General features: G+C 36.3%; 1 protein-coding gene across 4 annotated transcripts in view; it reads right to left on the reverse strand.

The window, feature by feature from the left end:
- Positions 1–17,098, reverse strand: part of LOC145285946 (large neutral amino acids transporter small subunit 1-like) — a 209,609-nt gene that overhangs the window by 49,754 nt on the left and 142,757 nt on the right. For all 4 annotated transcript variants that reach the window (XM_080134454.1, XM_080134457.1, XM_080134455.1 and 1 more), the window contains exon 4: positions 12,255–12,354. In XM_080134454.1, the coding sequence (XP_079990580.1) occupies positions 12,255–12,354 (100 nt within the window). The remainder of the gene's footprint in view (positions 1–12,254; positions 12,355–17,098) is intronic.

Below are 17,098 nucleotides of genomic sequence, written 5' to 3' on the forward strand. Positions count from 1 at the left end.
CTGGAACTATAGAGACTCAACGCCTCTATCCACTGCACCAGCATTCCTATCCCGCCGTGGTTAATCACCTGAAGAAGGCCAGAGGATGAGTTATCCAAAACATGGTGAAACAACAAAAACTCTGAAGATGAGGATAAGAGTCAGCAAAAAGAATGAATGCACAAATTATGAAGCCTCATCTCAAAGGATTTCAAAAAAGAGAAAAATAATATCACCCTTAATTGTCGAGTGTCTCATCAAATTGACTTTCCACATGTGAATCATGTCTATGCCACCATTTTGATTGCCTTTATTTAACGTTTTGCATGATTGCTTATGGAATGCTACGCATAGGTGTTCATTAAGTTAAATAAAAGCGGTAAAATCATTTTATGTAAGAAATAAGGTCATCCGTTAATGAGCACAACAACGTTAGAATAACCCAGATTTACTCAATACACAATAGTGATTTTAAAAGTTTGACAAAAATATTGCTTGGGTGTCATCAGCTAGAATCAAAATCTTATTCTGTACCACCTGAGTTGACCACAGATAGATAAGAAAACTTTAATAATTAACTGAATTTAGCATATAAATATATATTTGCACATATGTAGAAGTAACATGTTTAGTCGATTTACGCCTGTCAAAATCCTTTTTTTTTTCTCCAATTTTTTTACTTCTTAGCTATTTTTACCAGCTAAAAACCAAATCGAATTTGTTCCACAAGTAAAAGTTGTCCTGATTTTTATTTATTTTCAAGAACAATTGCAACAGTTGCAACACAGAAAAAATAGCTTAATAAAATAATAGAAGATCCTCTCCTTGCTTAAAATGGTTGTGGTGCATTGTTTGTTTGGTTTATCATCAATTTTATCATTTTATTTTGCTGGTTAAGGCTCTAATTTTTTCTGACAGCCTGCAGTCTCTTGTGAAAATGTATATAAAATTAATTTCTTCAAGTCCAACATAAACAAATTCTTCACAAACCACCCCCTTAAGTAAGACACTTTGTTGAATCTCCAATGCTGACGATTACCACGATACTACCCCATTGATTACTGTACACACCCTTATCCCCAAGTGGCTTCTGGGCCTTGATAAGTGATGACCTACATGTAAAAAAAAAAAAAAAAAAAAAAAAAATTTTTTTTTTTTTTTTTTAAAATGGGATCTGTTCCCCAATCTAATGGAACTCAAAATTAAAAAATGAATTTATCTATGCAGAATAACATCTTTTCCACTTTCAGCTTCACAAATTTTGCCCCTTTCCAAAACATTATCAATGACAGAATCATTCAATTACGATTTAATTCCTCGAATTCATTCCTGATGTTTTCCTTCAATTCCTGAGGAGATTCAGGTTCACTGATGCAAACTTTTTCTTTGAGATATCCCCTCAATAAAACAAATAAGGGCTAGTCAAATTTGGGAGATGTGAAAACCAGTCGACATTGCCAACGTTTTCGTTTCTGTTCTTTTTTTTGTTGTTTGTTTTTATTTATTCATTTTTTTTTTTACTCACGTTCACCCCCTAACAAAACATATCGCCACTTGGACGTAAGAGGCTACTATTTGGAACCATGCATAGAAAAGATTAACAAGATGTTGGTTTGTATTACATTTAAACTTCTGCATATCAGTACAGTCAGGGATGTTAAAATTCCATTAAGGTATAATAAAAGATAAAGAATCTATTCAAGTTAAAAATCCTTACATGACTTTTTGGCCACCCTATAAAATAGACTAGCAGGGCTACCTGACGTTGCCCCAGGCAAGAGTTTAACAATTTTCCACCTATCTATCCACCTTTCTCTCTTTCATCCTCCTCCGGTTTCCCTTCTTTCCTCACCTCTGCTTTTTTCTCCATTCAGTCCATTCCTTTTCTAGATGTACACACAGACAACTCGATTTTATAGATTACTTCAGGAATAAGCCAGCATAACTCCTTGATGAAAAAAATGCAATTATTTCTCTGTGTGTACTAATATAATCTGGCTTAAAAATCAACCCTCGTTCCCTGACAAAATCTCTGCCAGTTTATGATCAAAGAATGAATAATTTTTCTTCTGAATTTTAGCTATTTATCCAGGGCAATGCTGATTAAGAAAATACCAACCTTGTGGGTATTTGTTTTGTTGTCTTTGACTTTTAGCTGGACATGCAAGCATGCACACACAGACAACTGCCTTCTATATAATAGACAAAGCTGACATCAATCTCCTGTATAGTTAAATCAAAAGTGTTAAGACTGCACAGACATACAAAAATCTCAAATCAGTCTGAGCAGGGTATGTCAAGAAAGTATGGTGGAAGGATGCAGAAAAAAGGTAAACCAAGAAGATGGTATGATATGGTCTTTCAGATTGATCAATCAGCTAAAGAATGTAGTAAAAAGAGATTGTATCATTTATGATGACAATAATGTAAAAAAAAAAGTTAACATATGAAAATAAGCAGCAATGATCTTATTTAAACACAGGGAAAACCAACATTATAAATGAACAAGGCGAGCATGCATGGTCCCTCTGGACGAGTGAATAAATCCGTTCTGACAAAAATTTACTTTCACCATGACTAATGTTTTTGCAATTTTATTTATTTTTTTTTTTTTTAAATACAAGGTGCGGTTATTGAGAAAAGTGGGAACAACTGAACGAACAAACAATTTTGGGGCGAGGAGATCAAAGTTATCTCGGTAAATTTGTTCTGGCAAAAATTTACTTTCATCATGATTAATGTTTGTGCAAAATGTCAAAAAATTCCAAGGCGTGGTTATTGAGAAAAGTGCAAACAAAAAAAACGTGAGTGAATTACGAGGTCCAATCCCTCCTTTGTTGGAGGACCAACAAGGGTTTGGTTTTTATGGTACATGAGCTCCCTTTGTTTCGTTTTTTGGGAGGGAGAGGGGGCTATTTACTTACTTCTTAACAAGATCAGTTTTTAATGTGGAGGAAAATCCAGTTTTCCTCACAAAAGGGCTCTCTGGATTAATATGACATAGCGCGGATGCATGGATGTAAATGCATATGAAGTGATGTCACCTGTGTGGGGAAAAAAGAACTCTAAAAAGAGAAAGAGAATGATCACCAGGTAGATAAGATAGCGTTCAAGATCACGAGACGTGGATAACTTTCGCGATTACGTGCGAGGCGTGAAGGACGCTCGGAAAGACGATCATGTGAGAGACGTCTCAGTGATAAAGAGTAAACAGAGAAATACACGTTGCTACAAAAGTGAATTGGAGTTATTTCCTATTCTTTGTCTCTTTTGCGACTAAAACTGCACATATATGCTGATCTGCGGACAACAGTACATTTATGGGAACTTAGTTCTCGAAATGAGGACACTAACGGAGGACCTTAAGCTAAATAAGATTACCGGCCTTCAACTCTAGTAACACTAAGCCTTGCCACCAAGGGGCGATACAGCTACATTTTTTTTTTTTTTTTTTACATAGGCATCGCCACTTATCAAGGCCCAGAGGCCACTCGAGGAAAAAGGTTAAAGTGTATACAGTAGTCAATAGGACAATAATAGTAATCGATAATAATGGAAATTCAGTAAATTTGTTGTTAACTTAAGTGGAACAGCTCATCAAGAATTTGTTTATATTGGACTTAAAGACAACCATGTTGTAGTCAGCTGGAAAGCAGGCAAACGGAAGAGAGTTCCACGGGTGTGCAATTCTAAGAAAGAAACTTTGTTTGTGGAATCTACGTTTAGGTTTAGGCATGAAAGTTTGGCATTTTATATATTTCATCTTTTTGCTGGCATTCTCAACAAGTGAAGATGTGACGATAACATGCCCCGGGTTGGCATGGCCATCCAGCATTTCCTGACCTCGCCGTCAATCTCTCATCAAAATACAATAACGTAAGTAACATTACTTATAATCTCTTCTCACTGAACTCTTACTATTACTTACTGTTACTATACGATTCATCTTGTATCGGCTGTAAATAAATCTACTGATGCTTTTATCGTCTATCGGCATACTTCGTGTCCTCATTACGCGGCCTTTGCTTCTTCACCTACCTTACAACATGATGGGATCATCAATTACATTAGCAGGCGACCCTATCCTCCACACATTAAGCAAAAATGTTAAATTGCTCGAGTCTAGAAGGAATTTTCCTTCACTGACTGTGGAGAGAAAAGATAAAGTATAGTATCAGAACAGATACTATACTTTGCTTCTAGTCAGAAAGCCAAGAAGTCAGTTTTGATGGGTCATTTAATATACATTGGCAAATGTTTTTATCTTTACAGTTCTTAATTTTTAATACTATCAAATTTTTATAGAATAATTTGTTTTAAATCGTCTCTAAACAATATATTCTACGGGGTGGAACGATAAAATTGTCGCCATAGAAAAGAAATGATTCCATTTACATTTGATGAAAACCGTTTTTCTTTTTTGTTGGCCAGTTGTGTACAAATCCTAAGAGCAATAGGAGTTTTCTATCATGTCTGAAGGTGACACAATGTTCAATGAACAAGATCAGAGATGCACTGCAGTACAACTCATACTCTCTACTGATCCAAGTTATGACAACAGGACCATTGCCAGCACCCTCAAAATGCATCGCTGAATTACCATGATAACAGGGACATATCTAGGATAATGAGAACAAAGTTTCCGGCCTTGGTTATGGTCTCTTTGGTGTGGTTTCACATGTCATGCCACATTACATCTTCAAAGTCGGCTTGAAAGTCAATACCAAAGTGTATCTAAATGTGCTGAAGAGTGTGGTGATCCCCTCCCTTTTTTTTTTTTTTTTTTACATGGAAGTCACCACTTATCAAGGCCCAGAAGCCACTCAGGGATAAGGGTTATTGCGTGTACAGTAATCAATGGGATAGTATCGTAGTAATCGTTAGTATTGGAGATTTGATAAAGTGTCTTACTTAAGGGGGCGGTTCATCAGGAATTTGTTTATGTTGGACTTGAAGGCATCCAAGTTGTACTCAGGTGGGAAACAGGCAAATGGAAGAGAGGTTCACGGGCGTGCACTTCTAAGAAAGAAGCTTTGTTCATGGAATCTACGTTTTGGTTTTGGTACAGTTAAAGAGTGGGGGAAAATTTTTGACAGTGGTTTCAGCTAGACGGGTGTTTATTGTGAAAGATTGGCAAGGGGGGGGACCAGGGATTGGAGTTCAGACGAGCACTTGCCATGGAAGTAACGATAAAACAAAGATAGGCTCGCAACGTCTCTTCTGTGGGAGAGAGGTTGCAGGGAAGAGAAAAGGGTATCCCCCACTAAGAGATGGTCGCTGGCAGATCCTGCCACTGAAAACGGCGATATTGAATAGATGTCAGCTCTACTATATAATCAAGTTACCTGAATTGATTTTTTCAATAAAAGTTTTAAAATAAAGTTGTAGTGTTGTTTTTTTTGGACAACAACTTTATCGTTCCACCCCGTATTAAATCCAAAGATAGGACACTAATATTGACAAAAAGTATAAGGATGGTACAGTCACACAAAAAGATCAAGAGTTATTGTGAGCAAGGTATGTCTAGAAGGTATAGTGGAAGAGTGCAAAAGAAAAGAGGCAAATTGGATCAAGAGGTTTATCTTTCCAACAATAAGATATGACAGAAGGTTAGGAAAGTGGAATTTGAAGAGAACTTTAATCTGTAAAAAAAATACCTGAGCAGCCCCTTCTTCATTTTAATATAGAAGTGCTTCAGACAATTAGCAATGAACTAACCTAAGGGAGAAGGCAAAGTCTGAGAGGATGAATCTTCTAGGTCTGTACAAGACCATATCTCAACCAACAGAGAACAAGCTACTTCAACAATGGTCAAGGTTTGGTGGCTTTGTGTGCAAAGAAAAATCTCCTGGTTGGCTGGAACTTGGATCAATGTGGGCCTAAAAATAATGGTAGCTAAAGGGTGGCTCCACTGCTCCCAAATTGGGACCTCATAGTCAGATGCAATTTAATGTTTTATCCAGGGCCAGAACAGATGAAGTATAGTATTTGAACAGATGCTACACTTTGCTTCTAGTCAGAAAGCCAAGAAGTGGGTTTTTGGAAAATGCTTTTATCTTTCAAGTTCTTAGTTCTTCATACCGTCAAATATTTATAGATTAACTAGCAAGGAGACCAAACGTTGCCTAGGATTCAATGATGATCAACAAATGTTTCACACTCTCATATTTTTATTGCCATCAAAATTGGTGAAATTGCCCATTTGTCAATCAAATCGATTGACTGCCTGCTTTGATTGGGGACCAATTGGGAGGAAGTTTCACATGTTTTCCCGCAGTGACTTAGTCCATAATACATTGTAGTCTACATTGCACTGTAGAGAACCTACTGTTGATTTTATAAAATTATTTTTTTTTATATTTAATGGTTTGAATTAAAGTTTAAAATGCAAAAGTTAGGTATCATGGATCAATTGTACTCTAAACAGAAACATTCATCTCGAACGCACCTCGGTCATTTCAAAAAACCTACTGTTGATTCTATATGTTGGGCCTTTTGACTTGTGTGTTAATAAAACTTTTCAAATACTTGTGATGTTAGGCTGTGTAAGGTGTTAACTTTTGTCAAAATCGCCTATTCCTCCTTTCATCGGATTATTTTCAATTATCGATATTTACCGAAGACATTCCAATACAAAACCTATCTAAGAACACTGCCAGGAATATAATGTACATTCGTGTGAAATTTTATAAAAACTGGTCCCACACTTTTTGAGTTTATAGGGAACCAGCTTGGATGTCCAGCGTTTCCCAGGTGTTTGTAGGTGTTAAAAAAACCTTTCCCCCACGATGTTGGGGAAAACCAGCTCCCCCAAACAAAGAGGAGCTCTGGCAGTGTCTTAATGAATAGCAATTGTCTGATATGAAGGGTTTCCTCCACATTGATCAAAACTGATTGCTTTCAAGACGTCCTGGCCAGAAGGCCAGGCGGTGTGCCTTCACTTTGATTAATTTTGCTTTATTTATACAAAAAAGACAAACAGCCGAGGGAACGGGACGGTGGGAATTTTTTTAAACTCAATCAAAAATAATGAAAGAAACCATGTCTGTTTGTGAATCGGAGATATTATGATCTAGGAAGTATAAAAACCTAACCTGTGCAAGAACCCCGATGCAAAAAGTTTCGTGGACATACAAAAACGTGCGCGCCCATTTTGCCTTATATATATTAGACTAGCGGGGGTGCCCGGCATTGCCCGGGTGTTTGGAGGTGTGTGTGTGTGTGTGTTTGGGGTTTAGATATTTAAAAAAAAAAAAATTAAAATAAATAAATAGCGATGTTAAACTTCTTTAAAAAATCGGAAAAAAAAGTTTTGGTAGGTAGGTAGGATCGAACTCGGAACCTTGAGGTGTAGGTGGAAAAAAATCCTGACATGTTACTCACTCGCCCACGAGGACAGAGTAACAGAAAAGCGTTTTAATTCAACAACTAAAACTTAATGAGGTCAAACATATAGAACAGTCAAACATAATAATAGAACAGTCAAACATAATAAAAGTTAGGTATCATGGATCAATTGTACTCTAAACAGAAACATTCATCTCGAACGCACCTCGGTCATTTCAAAAAACCTACTGTTGATTCTATATGTTGGGCCTTTTGACTTGTGTGTTAATAAAACTTTTCAAATACACTTGTGATGTTAGGCTGTGTAAGGTGTTAACTTTTGTCAAAATCGCCTGTTCCTTCTTTCATCGGATTATTTCGATTCTCAATTATCGATATTTACCGAAGACATTCCAATACAAAACTTTTGCTGCGAGACAGTTTTCCCCAACTTTGGCTGTTTGTTTCCCCAAGATGTTGGGGGGAGGGGGAGAGAGACCAGCTCCCCATAAAAAAATGGGGGTGTCCATTTGAATAGCAATTGTCTGATATGACGGTTTTCACCGCATTGATCAAAGCTGATTTGCTTTCTGGACGTTCCCGGCACGAACGCGGAGAAACACGCAGTTTCAATTTATTTATACTAAAAAGCCGAACAAACACGCATCTCAATGAAATAGGGCGAATTTTATAACAGTTGATCAAAATAAATCTAGACACGATGTCCCTTCACAAATCGTACATATTACGATCTAAAATAAATATATAAAAAGTTCTTAGAAATAGTACCCCCCCCTGAGAACCCCCTGAAAAAAGCCTTTGCTAGACATATAAAAAATGTGCACACACATTTTGCCTTTTATATATATATACAGATAGACTAGCCTAGGTACCCGGTGTTGCCCGGGTGTTTGAAGGTGTGTGTTGAGCAAAAAGAAAAAGTGGTAGTAGGTAGGCAGGCTCGAACCTGTGGCACAAAAGCGGAAAATAAAGTGAAAGAAAATCTGACGTCTTACCGCTACTCTATGATGCAACCAGAAGTTCGGAACGTTAAAATTAGGCAAAGTCAATCCAACCGATACGATGACTTGCAAAAATGGCTTGCAAAAACTAGACCCCTCCTTGTAGAAAACTGCCCAGTTGAGAGTAAAGGAATTAATGTTTTGAGCCAATTTTTTGATATTTGTCGTCCAAAACGCCAAGCTTCAAAATGATACCGATCTCGTTAAAATCCGTCGCCTCTGTCAAAAGTTTTAGGCAGACATACAAACATACATATATACATACACTTAAACAGACAAGTGAGATTTGTATTATAGATGAACTAACACACACAAAGTAAAGTTAATTTTATATAATAGTAGAGATTTGCTTTATATACATATACATTTTTGTAAGTAAATTGTCTTTGAAAAAAAAACAAAAAAAAAACATCAAGACCAGATTTAGGATAGACAGTTTGAGTAGTTGATAGGGTCGAGATTGATTGGGTATGTATCATGGCAAAGTCGGAGAAAAAAAAAAGTTTTAAAATGTGATAGTGATGATGAGAAATAGAAATTTTTAAAAAATCATACCTTTTAAAATAAAATTAAGGAAAATTTACAAGTAAGGAATCTGACCTCAAACAGAAATCGGATGCTATTGGAATTCAAAATCTAACAGAAAAATAGGTTAGAAAAGAGAAAAACAAAACAATAATACGTGTTAGATAGCAAGACGAGGGAGGGGGGGTGAAAGGAGGGTGCCCCAAAACAGAAGGGAAGTGGGGGACTAAAAGCAAATGTTGGAAATCATGTTACTTCTGCCCGAGGGATAGTTTCTTTCATTTTGGCCTATGACAACCGAGAAAAAGAGACATGGGCATTTTGCAGTATCGGCAACAAAAACGATGATAATGTGATACAAGAAACAAATATATAACAAATAAATGTCACCAAAGGCAAGATAAGTTACTCTTCTATATGTTGGGATAAGTCTTTTTATGCTTTAACTTATTTTAAAGTGTGTATTTTTGGTTCGAAACAAGTAGTGCCAAGTTAGAACAAAAAAAAAAATGGCTGACATGAGACAGTCATCTGGGTAGTCTGGATAATCACTCAAAAATCGAAAATTAAAAATACTGGTAGAAACTCACTCAAACTAAACATTGTTGTCCTAGATAGCTGGCAGAAAGGCGCGCGCGGAGGGGGGGGGGCAGTGTGCATAAGTGAAAGTGACCTCCCTCACTTCTCTCTCGCTTAACGTTTTCTTTCTCTCTTACACACACATTTTATATGTCTTTGTTCTGTGTAAATAAAAACCTTTAAAAAGAAACTGGTGTCCATGTAGTTTGCAATCAACACCCAAATTTAACAGCATTGACAAAACCAGGGTTACAACTGAAGATTTACGAGTGTATAATGTTTATACACCCATGACTGCATGATATGCAATGAGTTTTGAGTATGTAACTAAAGTTGATGATGTAGGAATTTTGTTTTATTGCAGTTTGAATTTAGAAAATTTATTCATTGGTAAACAAAAGCAAGACGACTGCAAAATGTATATATAAGCAAGAAAGAAAAATAAATGCACACACGTTTACACGAATGGTCAAAATTACATAAAATGTGACCTGAAGCACCCTTGACATTACAGCTCTGTCAGGAGATACTACTACTACTACTACTACTACTTGTTGCACTGGAACTTCCTTCACTCGTTCCAATGCACTAAGTAACCGTCTGTCTTGTAACATCACCTGTTTAGTGTCTGAACAGCCAAAGCTCTCTTCCCATACCTCCAAACCATCTGCTTTATTCATCCACGTGAATCTCGCAATATTACATGAGACCGTTTCTGTTAAATATCACAGACGCCATCTTGCCTTTTTCATTTTCCTGTACAACGCACATGACAAGCAGACACGTGGGCACTTCACAGGTAGGTCATGTGTATGTACGTTTCTATTTTCCCCACACTACTACTTCGCGATGTAAACATGTGCGGTGCAGCATGTTTTTCTAGTGCACGTGAATGGCAGACAGGGCAGTTGTTAGATGTTTAGCCAAAAGGAGGGAGGGAGGATTTATAAAGAAGTGAAAATATTTCTGGCCAGAGTCAGACCACCCAAGAGATATTCTCTTTGTGTTAAAAAGTAAGTGTCTCATTTAATTGAAGGATTCCACTGCTGTCGGCTTTGTGAGAGAAACAATGTCCAGAGACCAGTTGAATATTATCTTCAGTGAACGTCTCCTCTGGGCAGCTGAACAATGACCACAAGAAAAAGGCCAGAGTCAGTCAGGCACAAAGAGATCCCAGAGGAGAAGCAAGAGTGGGAGTTGAACATTGGAGAGTAGGCAGTTAGTTTTGGGGAGAAATTTGAATAAGTGTACCTATTTTGTTGATTGAGTCTCTTTGAGGTTCAGCCAAAGAACTCTGTAATAGAACTTATGTCTGTCAGTCTGGTTGAACAAAGATCTGTAAGTTTGCCATTCAACTTTGGTGGAGTGAGTGCTACTTATCCAAAATAATAAACAGCATTTTTTGTTTATAAATTGGACTTGTGTTGTTTTGCTTGGGATTTGAATTCTTTGTTGTAGATGGATTGATGAATGGCTTTGGCCGAATACAACATGTAGGAGATCATGGCCAGGTGAGTACACATAGTACATGTACACACACAAAGATGGAAAATGAAAATAGATGGAGATAATGATTCGTTTGTCGTAGGTTGTGTTGTAAGATTTAAAAAAAAAAAAAAAAAAAGAGGGAGTAATTAATGTTCTGTTAAACAGAAACACTACAGAACCCAAACTCAAAGAATGAAACAATAACAATCTATACTGCATAAAGTATAGCAGACACTGTTAAAAGGAACAAGGGTACATTTAAATAAAAATGTTTACTATTCCCCATCATCAATTTAAACATTGTCTGCAATTTTTTTTTTATCAATTATGCTTCTTTTTTCCAGTCGATCTCCAATTTAGTTAAGCCACTTTTTCAGAGGGAGACAAATTTTACCTCAACTGTTTTTTTTTTTTTGTTGTTGTTGTTTTTTAAATTTGGGTTTCCATAGATGAAATCATTGAAAAAAATTAAAGAAGCTGATTTCAAAAAATTGCTTTGCAAAAGGAAGTCCAACTGACCAAAGAAGATGCTGAAGAGTTCTACAAAGAACATAAATAAGTCTGTAATAGAACTTATATGCATCGGTCTGGTCGAGCAAAGATATGCAAGTCTGGCATTCAACACTGGTGAAGAGAATGCCACTGATCCAAAATAATAGACATTATTGCTTATAAATTGGAATTGTTTAAGATGCAAATTCTTTATTGCAGCATTGAATGGATCGATGAACAGCCTTGGCTTAGAATACCATGTAGGACAATTATGTCCAGGTAAGTGCAAAGAAGAAAAAAAAAAGAAGGTACTTGTACAGTTTAATCAAGACATTAAAAAATGAAAATATCAAAAAAAAGGTTATATTGTACGTATCCATTATGGAATGAAGTTCTCCGAAAATAAATTTCACTTAATTTCATCAAGTATATTTTTTTTTACAGCGAAAAAACCATTTGTTATGATACCGAGCAAAAGGTTTGATTTTTAGGAAGAAAAGCTAGTATTAAAGATGGGGAGAGAATGTTAGCGCTTTACATTGAGTTATCTCCCCGTGGCTTGTTCAACAAATAACATAATGGCTGACTTCAACGCGCTCTCATAAAAGCGTGTTTTTCCGCTGTAAAAAAAAACAAAAAACTACTCAATCAAATTAAGTGAAATTTTTTTCCGGAGAACTTCATTCCATAACGGATACGTACAATATAACCTTTTTTTTTTTTTCCGATATTTTCATTTTTTAATGTCTTGATTAAACTGTACAAGTACCCCCCCCCCAAAAAAAATGGTAAACAATAAATAACAAAACTCCTCAGCCCAAAAGATCGAATGCAGATACATACCATCCATTATAGGCAAAAAGACCAGAATAAAACGCCAGAGCAATTTTTGTGACATCCGATTCCGAATCTTGGAATGAATTCTGAAAGTATTCCACATTTCCTGGAGAAAAGAAAAAAAAAAGAAAAAAAAAAAAAAGGGCAGAAATTTTAGAAATAAGATATTTTTGAATACTAACATTTTAAAAGTTTGTATATCAACAATCCGGTACTTTTGTAATTGGCAATCGAAATTAAAAACATAAAAGCAAATGCTAATTACCTCCGTCAAGGTGGACATTATGTTTTCGGCTTAGCATCTACATCGTCATCAAACTTGGTAAGCAGCAAAATTTCACCCCTTTACTGTTAAGGTCCTTGGATGCCAGAAAGCCTTCTAGTTTCTTTCTTCAGACTGCCAGACTTTGAAATTCCCTCCCTGTTTCCTGCTTTTGATTGTACCAACATGCAGAAATTTAAATGTAATGTGAACAGATATCTCGCTATTCAACTGCCTACAATCCCATTAGACATGATCCTAAATAGTAGTCCCTCATGACCAAGTGGTAAAACACCTTGTTTGGGTTGAAAAACAAATTGGACGGAGGCCTAAAATAAAATTGTGATGAAATGTTATTTAAAAAATGATCCCTCTAAGAGGCAATACAGAAATCGAATGCATCAAAGATGGAATGAGGTAGGCCTGTTTGAAATAACAGAGCAAAAACTTGCAGGACACAGCTGGATGATAAGAACGAATGAATGGTTATCTACTATTGAAATTGAAGAACTAAAAAGAGAAATTAAGAAAGAAGACTTATATGAGATTGTGGACATCAATAAACTTGATGCTATTGATGAAGTGTCAAGGGTAGAGGAAACAACTAAATCTGTAAATGAAAATATTGTAACTTACGACAATCACTCTTTCCACAGAAGCAATCGTAAAAAATATGATTGAACATGGGAAGACAAAAGGAAATATTGATATTTTCAGATTGTTAGACAAGAAGCTAAGAGGAGGCAATTTTTGTCAATAGGAAAAGACTTAAATCTATCACTACCAAAATGAATGAAGTCTTGCCATTTTTATTAGTAAACTAGCGAGGGGTACCCGGCGTTTCCCGGGTGTTTAGAGGTGTGTGTGTGGGGGGGGGGGTAAAAAAAAAAAAAAAGTAAGTATGAGGATCGAACCCGAACCCTTGAGGCAAAGTTGTAAATTAAAGTGTGAAAAAAAAAAAAAAAATGTGCGACGTTAACCATTGCCCCACCGCGAGATGCTAACGGAAACACGTTTGAATTTATTTAATTACTTGGATTTGGCAGGTGCCCATTTTAATGACTTAATGAGGTCAAGTTTGACTGCGGGATAGTATTTACTGCTGAATGCTTCCCTCCCCCAAGATGTTATAGGAAAAAGACTAACCCACATGTGGCGAGCGACAAATGTTGAATATTTATCTTCCCGAAATCAAGCAAATTAAATAGACAGGCGAGCTTCGTTGTTAACTGAGATATTACGATCTATATGTGATATAAAAAGTTTTAAAAAGTTGTGAAGCAAGCGACCGCTTCTCTGAAAGAAGCCTTTTGTAGACATACAGAAAAAGCGAACACACATACATACATACATTTTCGCTTTTATATTTATAGATAATTTAGATCAGTGCAATAAAGTTATTAATGCTACTGCCAATACTGTGGCAAAGGTGCTCGGAATAGAAAAATGGAAAAAACAAGTAAAGAAAGAGCCCTGGTTGTAGAAAAATTTAAATGGGTAAATAGAGTTCAAAATAGACTTTTGTAGCCTCGTAGAAGATGTCCCTTTTCTCTTGCTACCTCTTAGCTTCTTGTCTAACAATCTGAAAATATCAATATTCTCTTTTGGGGAGGATTTAAATTGCCGGAAATGGCAAATTCAAAAGTCAGAGTGCTTGTAAAAGACTAATCCATAAATTTGACACCAAAAAGGTTTCAATTGAAGAACTGAAACAGCATATCACAACTAAAACTGACAAAGTTAAACATTACAGTGACAGAATTGAGCAGTATCAACAGAACAGACTGTTTGAGAATAGCCAGAAACTTTGGTGCTTATCTACAGTTGGGTCTATAAAAAAAATTTTTTACAAGAAAAATCGTTATGATGTATGTGTGTCACTGCACAAAGATGTCATATTTCCAAAATCACGTAAATCGATCAACTAGGTTTCTTTTTATTTAAGAAAATCAAATATTATGACACGTTTTATCGGAGAATCACTTGACGCCATCTTGCATTTCAAATGATACGCTGCTAGCGACGCCTCTTAGCAATGTCGGGAACGTAAGATCAACAAGGGCAGACAATCGAATTTCTACCCTCTGGAAAAAAATTCCTTTAAAATTAACACATTTACAGGGTTTTGCCATTTTTTCTTTCAAAGTCGATTGTCTCACCCCCACTCTCCTAACGTAAACACAGACTTTTTGTTGAGGAGGTGGGGGTCAATGTGTGGATGCTCATTTTACGTAAAATTGTGTTCATTGTACGTTGCCCCCCCCTCCCGCACCAAAACAGGTAGCCATAAAGTGGGTGCTCATTATACGTTAACTTATTATAGAAGTTAAACATTACAGTGGCAGAATTGAAAAGTATCGACAGAACAGGCTGTTTGAGAATAACCAGAAACTTCTTTTTAATCAACTAGAAGAAATTGAAAGAGGGAAAGAGATTTCAATTCCTTTTTAGCTGGTGCTGATCAATCTTGTGTATTCTGGAAAGAAAGTGATGATGCAGAATGGGTCAAAGATATTGAAAGAAGTTGTCTTAAAGAGTAGAGCGATAAATAAACATAGCAGTCACTATTGAGATGCTGAGGGTGAAGATTAAAAAGATTTCAAATTGGAAGACGCCTAGATCTGATCGAGTCCAGGGATACTGGTTTAAAATCCTTCCAGCTCTTCACCTATATCTTGCAACAATCCTAAATGACTGTTTGACGATATATAGACTTTGTAGCCTTGCAGGAGATGTCCTTTCCTCTTTCTCACAGAAGAGATGTTGCGAGTTTGTCTTTGCTTTAGCGTTATTTTCATAGCAAGTGCTCGAATAAGCTTCAATATATGGTCCCCCTCGCCAAACTTTCACAGGAAACTCATCTAGCTGAAAACACTATCAATAATTCCCCCCACTCTTTATCTGTACCTAAATCTAAATGTAGACTCCATAAAAAAAGCTTCTTTCTTAGAACTGCACGCCCGTGGAACTCTCTTGCGTTTGCCTGCTTTCCAGCTGGCTACATTATGATTGTCTTCAAGTCCAACGTAAACAAGTTTTTGATGAGCCGTTCCACTTAAGTTAACAAATTTACAGAATTTCCATTATTATCGATTACTATTATTGTCCTATTGACTACTGTATACACTTTAACCCTTATCCTCGAGTGGCCTCTGGGCCTTGATAAGTGGTGATGCCTATGTAAAAAAAAAAAAAAAGGGGGGAGTGGACACTACCCTGGTGTCTAACTCTGTCCCGTGGGGAGGCATAGTAAATAGGTACAGTCTTGATAATGAAAAATAAGACAAAAAAAAAAAAAAAAAAAAAAAAAAGGGGTCAAGTAACAAACTTTAGACCAATTATTGCCTCTACGTTATGTGAAAACTTTTCACTAGCATTTTGTCTGAAAGTATTTATGGTCATTTGGTCCAAAACAATTTGCTGCCTGAGGAATAGAAAGGCTGGCAAAAAAAAAAAAAAAAAAAATCATGAGGTACAAAGAATCAGCTTCTAATGGATTAGATGTTCCCAAGAAACAGCAAACGAAGATCTACTAATCTTGTCATGGGCTAGGTAGATTATAAGAAGGCATTTGACATGGTTCCCCATTCATGGGTACTGAAATGTGTGGACATTTTCAGAATAGTCCCCAACATCGGAACATCTATAAAGAATAACATGAAGAATTGGGAAACCAATTTAACTTCAGGAAATGTTGTATTAGACAAAGTGAAAATTAAGAGATGGATTTTCCAGTGCGATAGTCTTTTCTCTTTGCTCTTTGTCATCAGTTTCATCCAGTTGATACTTCTTTTATAGAACATGAATGCAGGATATGAATTTGGAAATAAACTTCCTACAGTCAACCATCTATTGTTCGTGGATGACCTTAAAGTGTTTGAAAAGAATGAGAATCAGCTTGATATTCTAATGAATACGATCAGATTGTGTAGTAATGACATAAGGATGGAATTTGGCGCCACCAAATGTGCTATTCTTGTGATAAAAAGAGGCAAGCTCGTCCCTTTAGATGGCCTTGTACTCCCAACAGATCTGATAAAGAATGTTAACAGTTGGAGAAGCTACAAATACCTGGAAATACTGGAAGCCAATAAGATTAAGAAAATTGGAAATGAAAAACCCAGGCCACAGCCGAGTGTAACAGTAAATTAAACGTTATTTTAAATTGCACCTCTTCAGATGCAATATATGTCATCACTGCCAGAGCAGTAGCTATCATTTTTTTTTTTTTTTACAAAGGCATCACCACATTATCAAGGCCCAGAGGCCACTCAAGGATAAGGGTTAAAGAGTGTACAGTAGAAATTGGTCAATATAGTAATCATTAGTAATGAAAATTTGGTAAATTTAATAACTTATATGGAACGGCTCATCAAGAACTTATTTACTTTAGACTTGAACACAACCATATTGTATTCAGCCAGAAAGCAGGAAAACGGAAGACAATTCCACAGGCGTGCAGTTCTAAGAAAGAAGCTTTCTTCATGGAATCTACGTTTAGGTTTAGGCACAGATAAAGAGTGGGGGAAATTATTGATAGTGTTTACAGCTAGACGAGGGTTTCTTGTGAAAGTTTGGCGAGGGGGGA

This window comes from Euprymna scolopes, chromosome 10 (genome assembly GCF_053919585.1).
Source record: "Euprymna scolopes isolate OS-2025 chromosome 10, ASM5391958v1, whole genome shotgun sequence".
NCBI lineage: Eukaryota > Metazoa > Mollusca > Cephalopoda > Sepiida > Sepiolidae > Euprymna > Euprymna scolopes.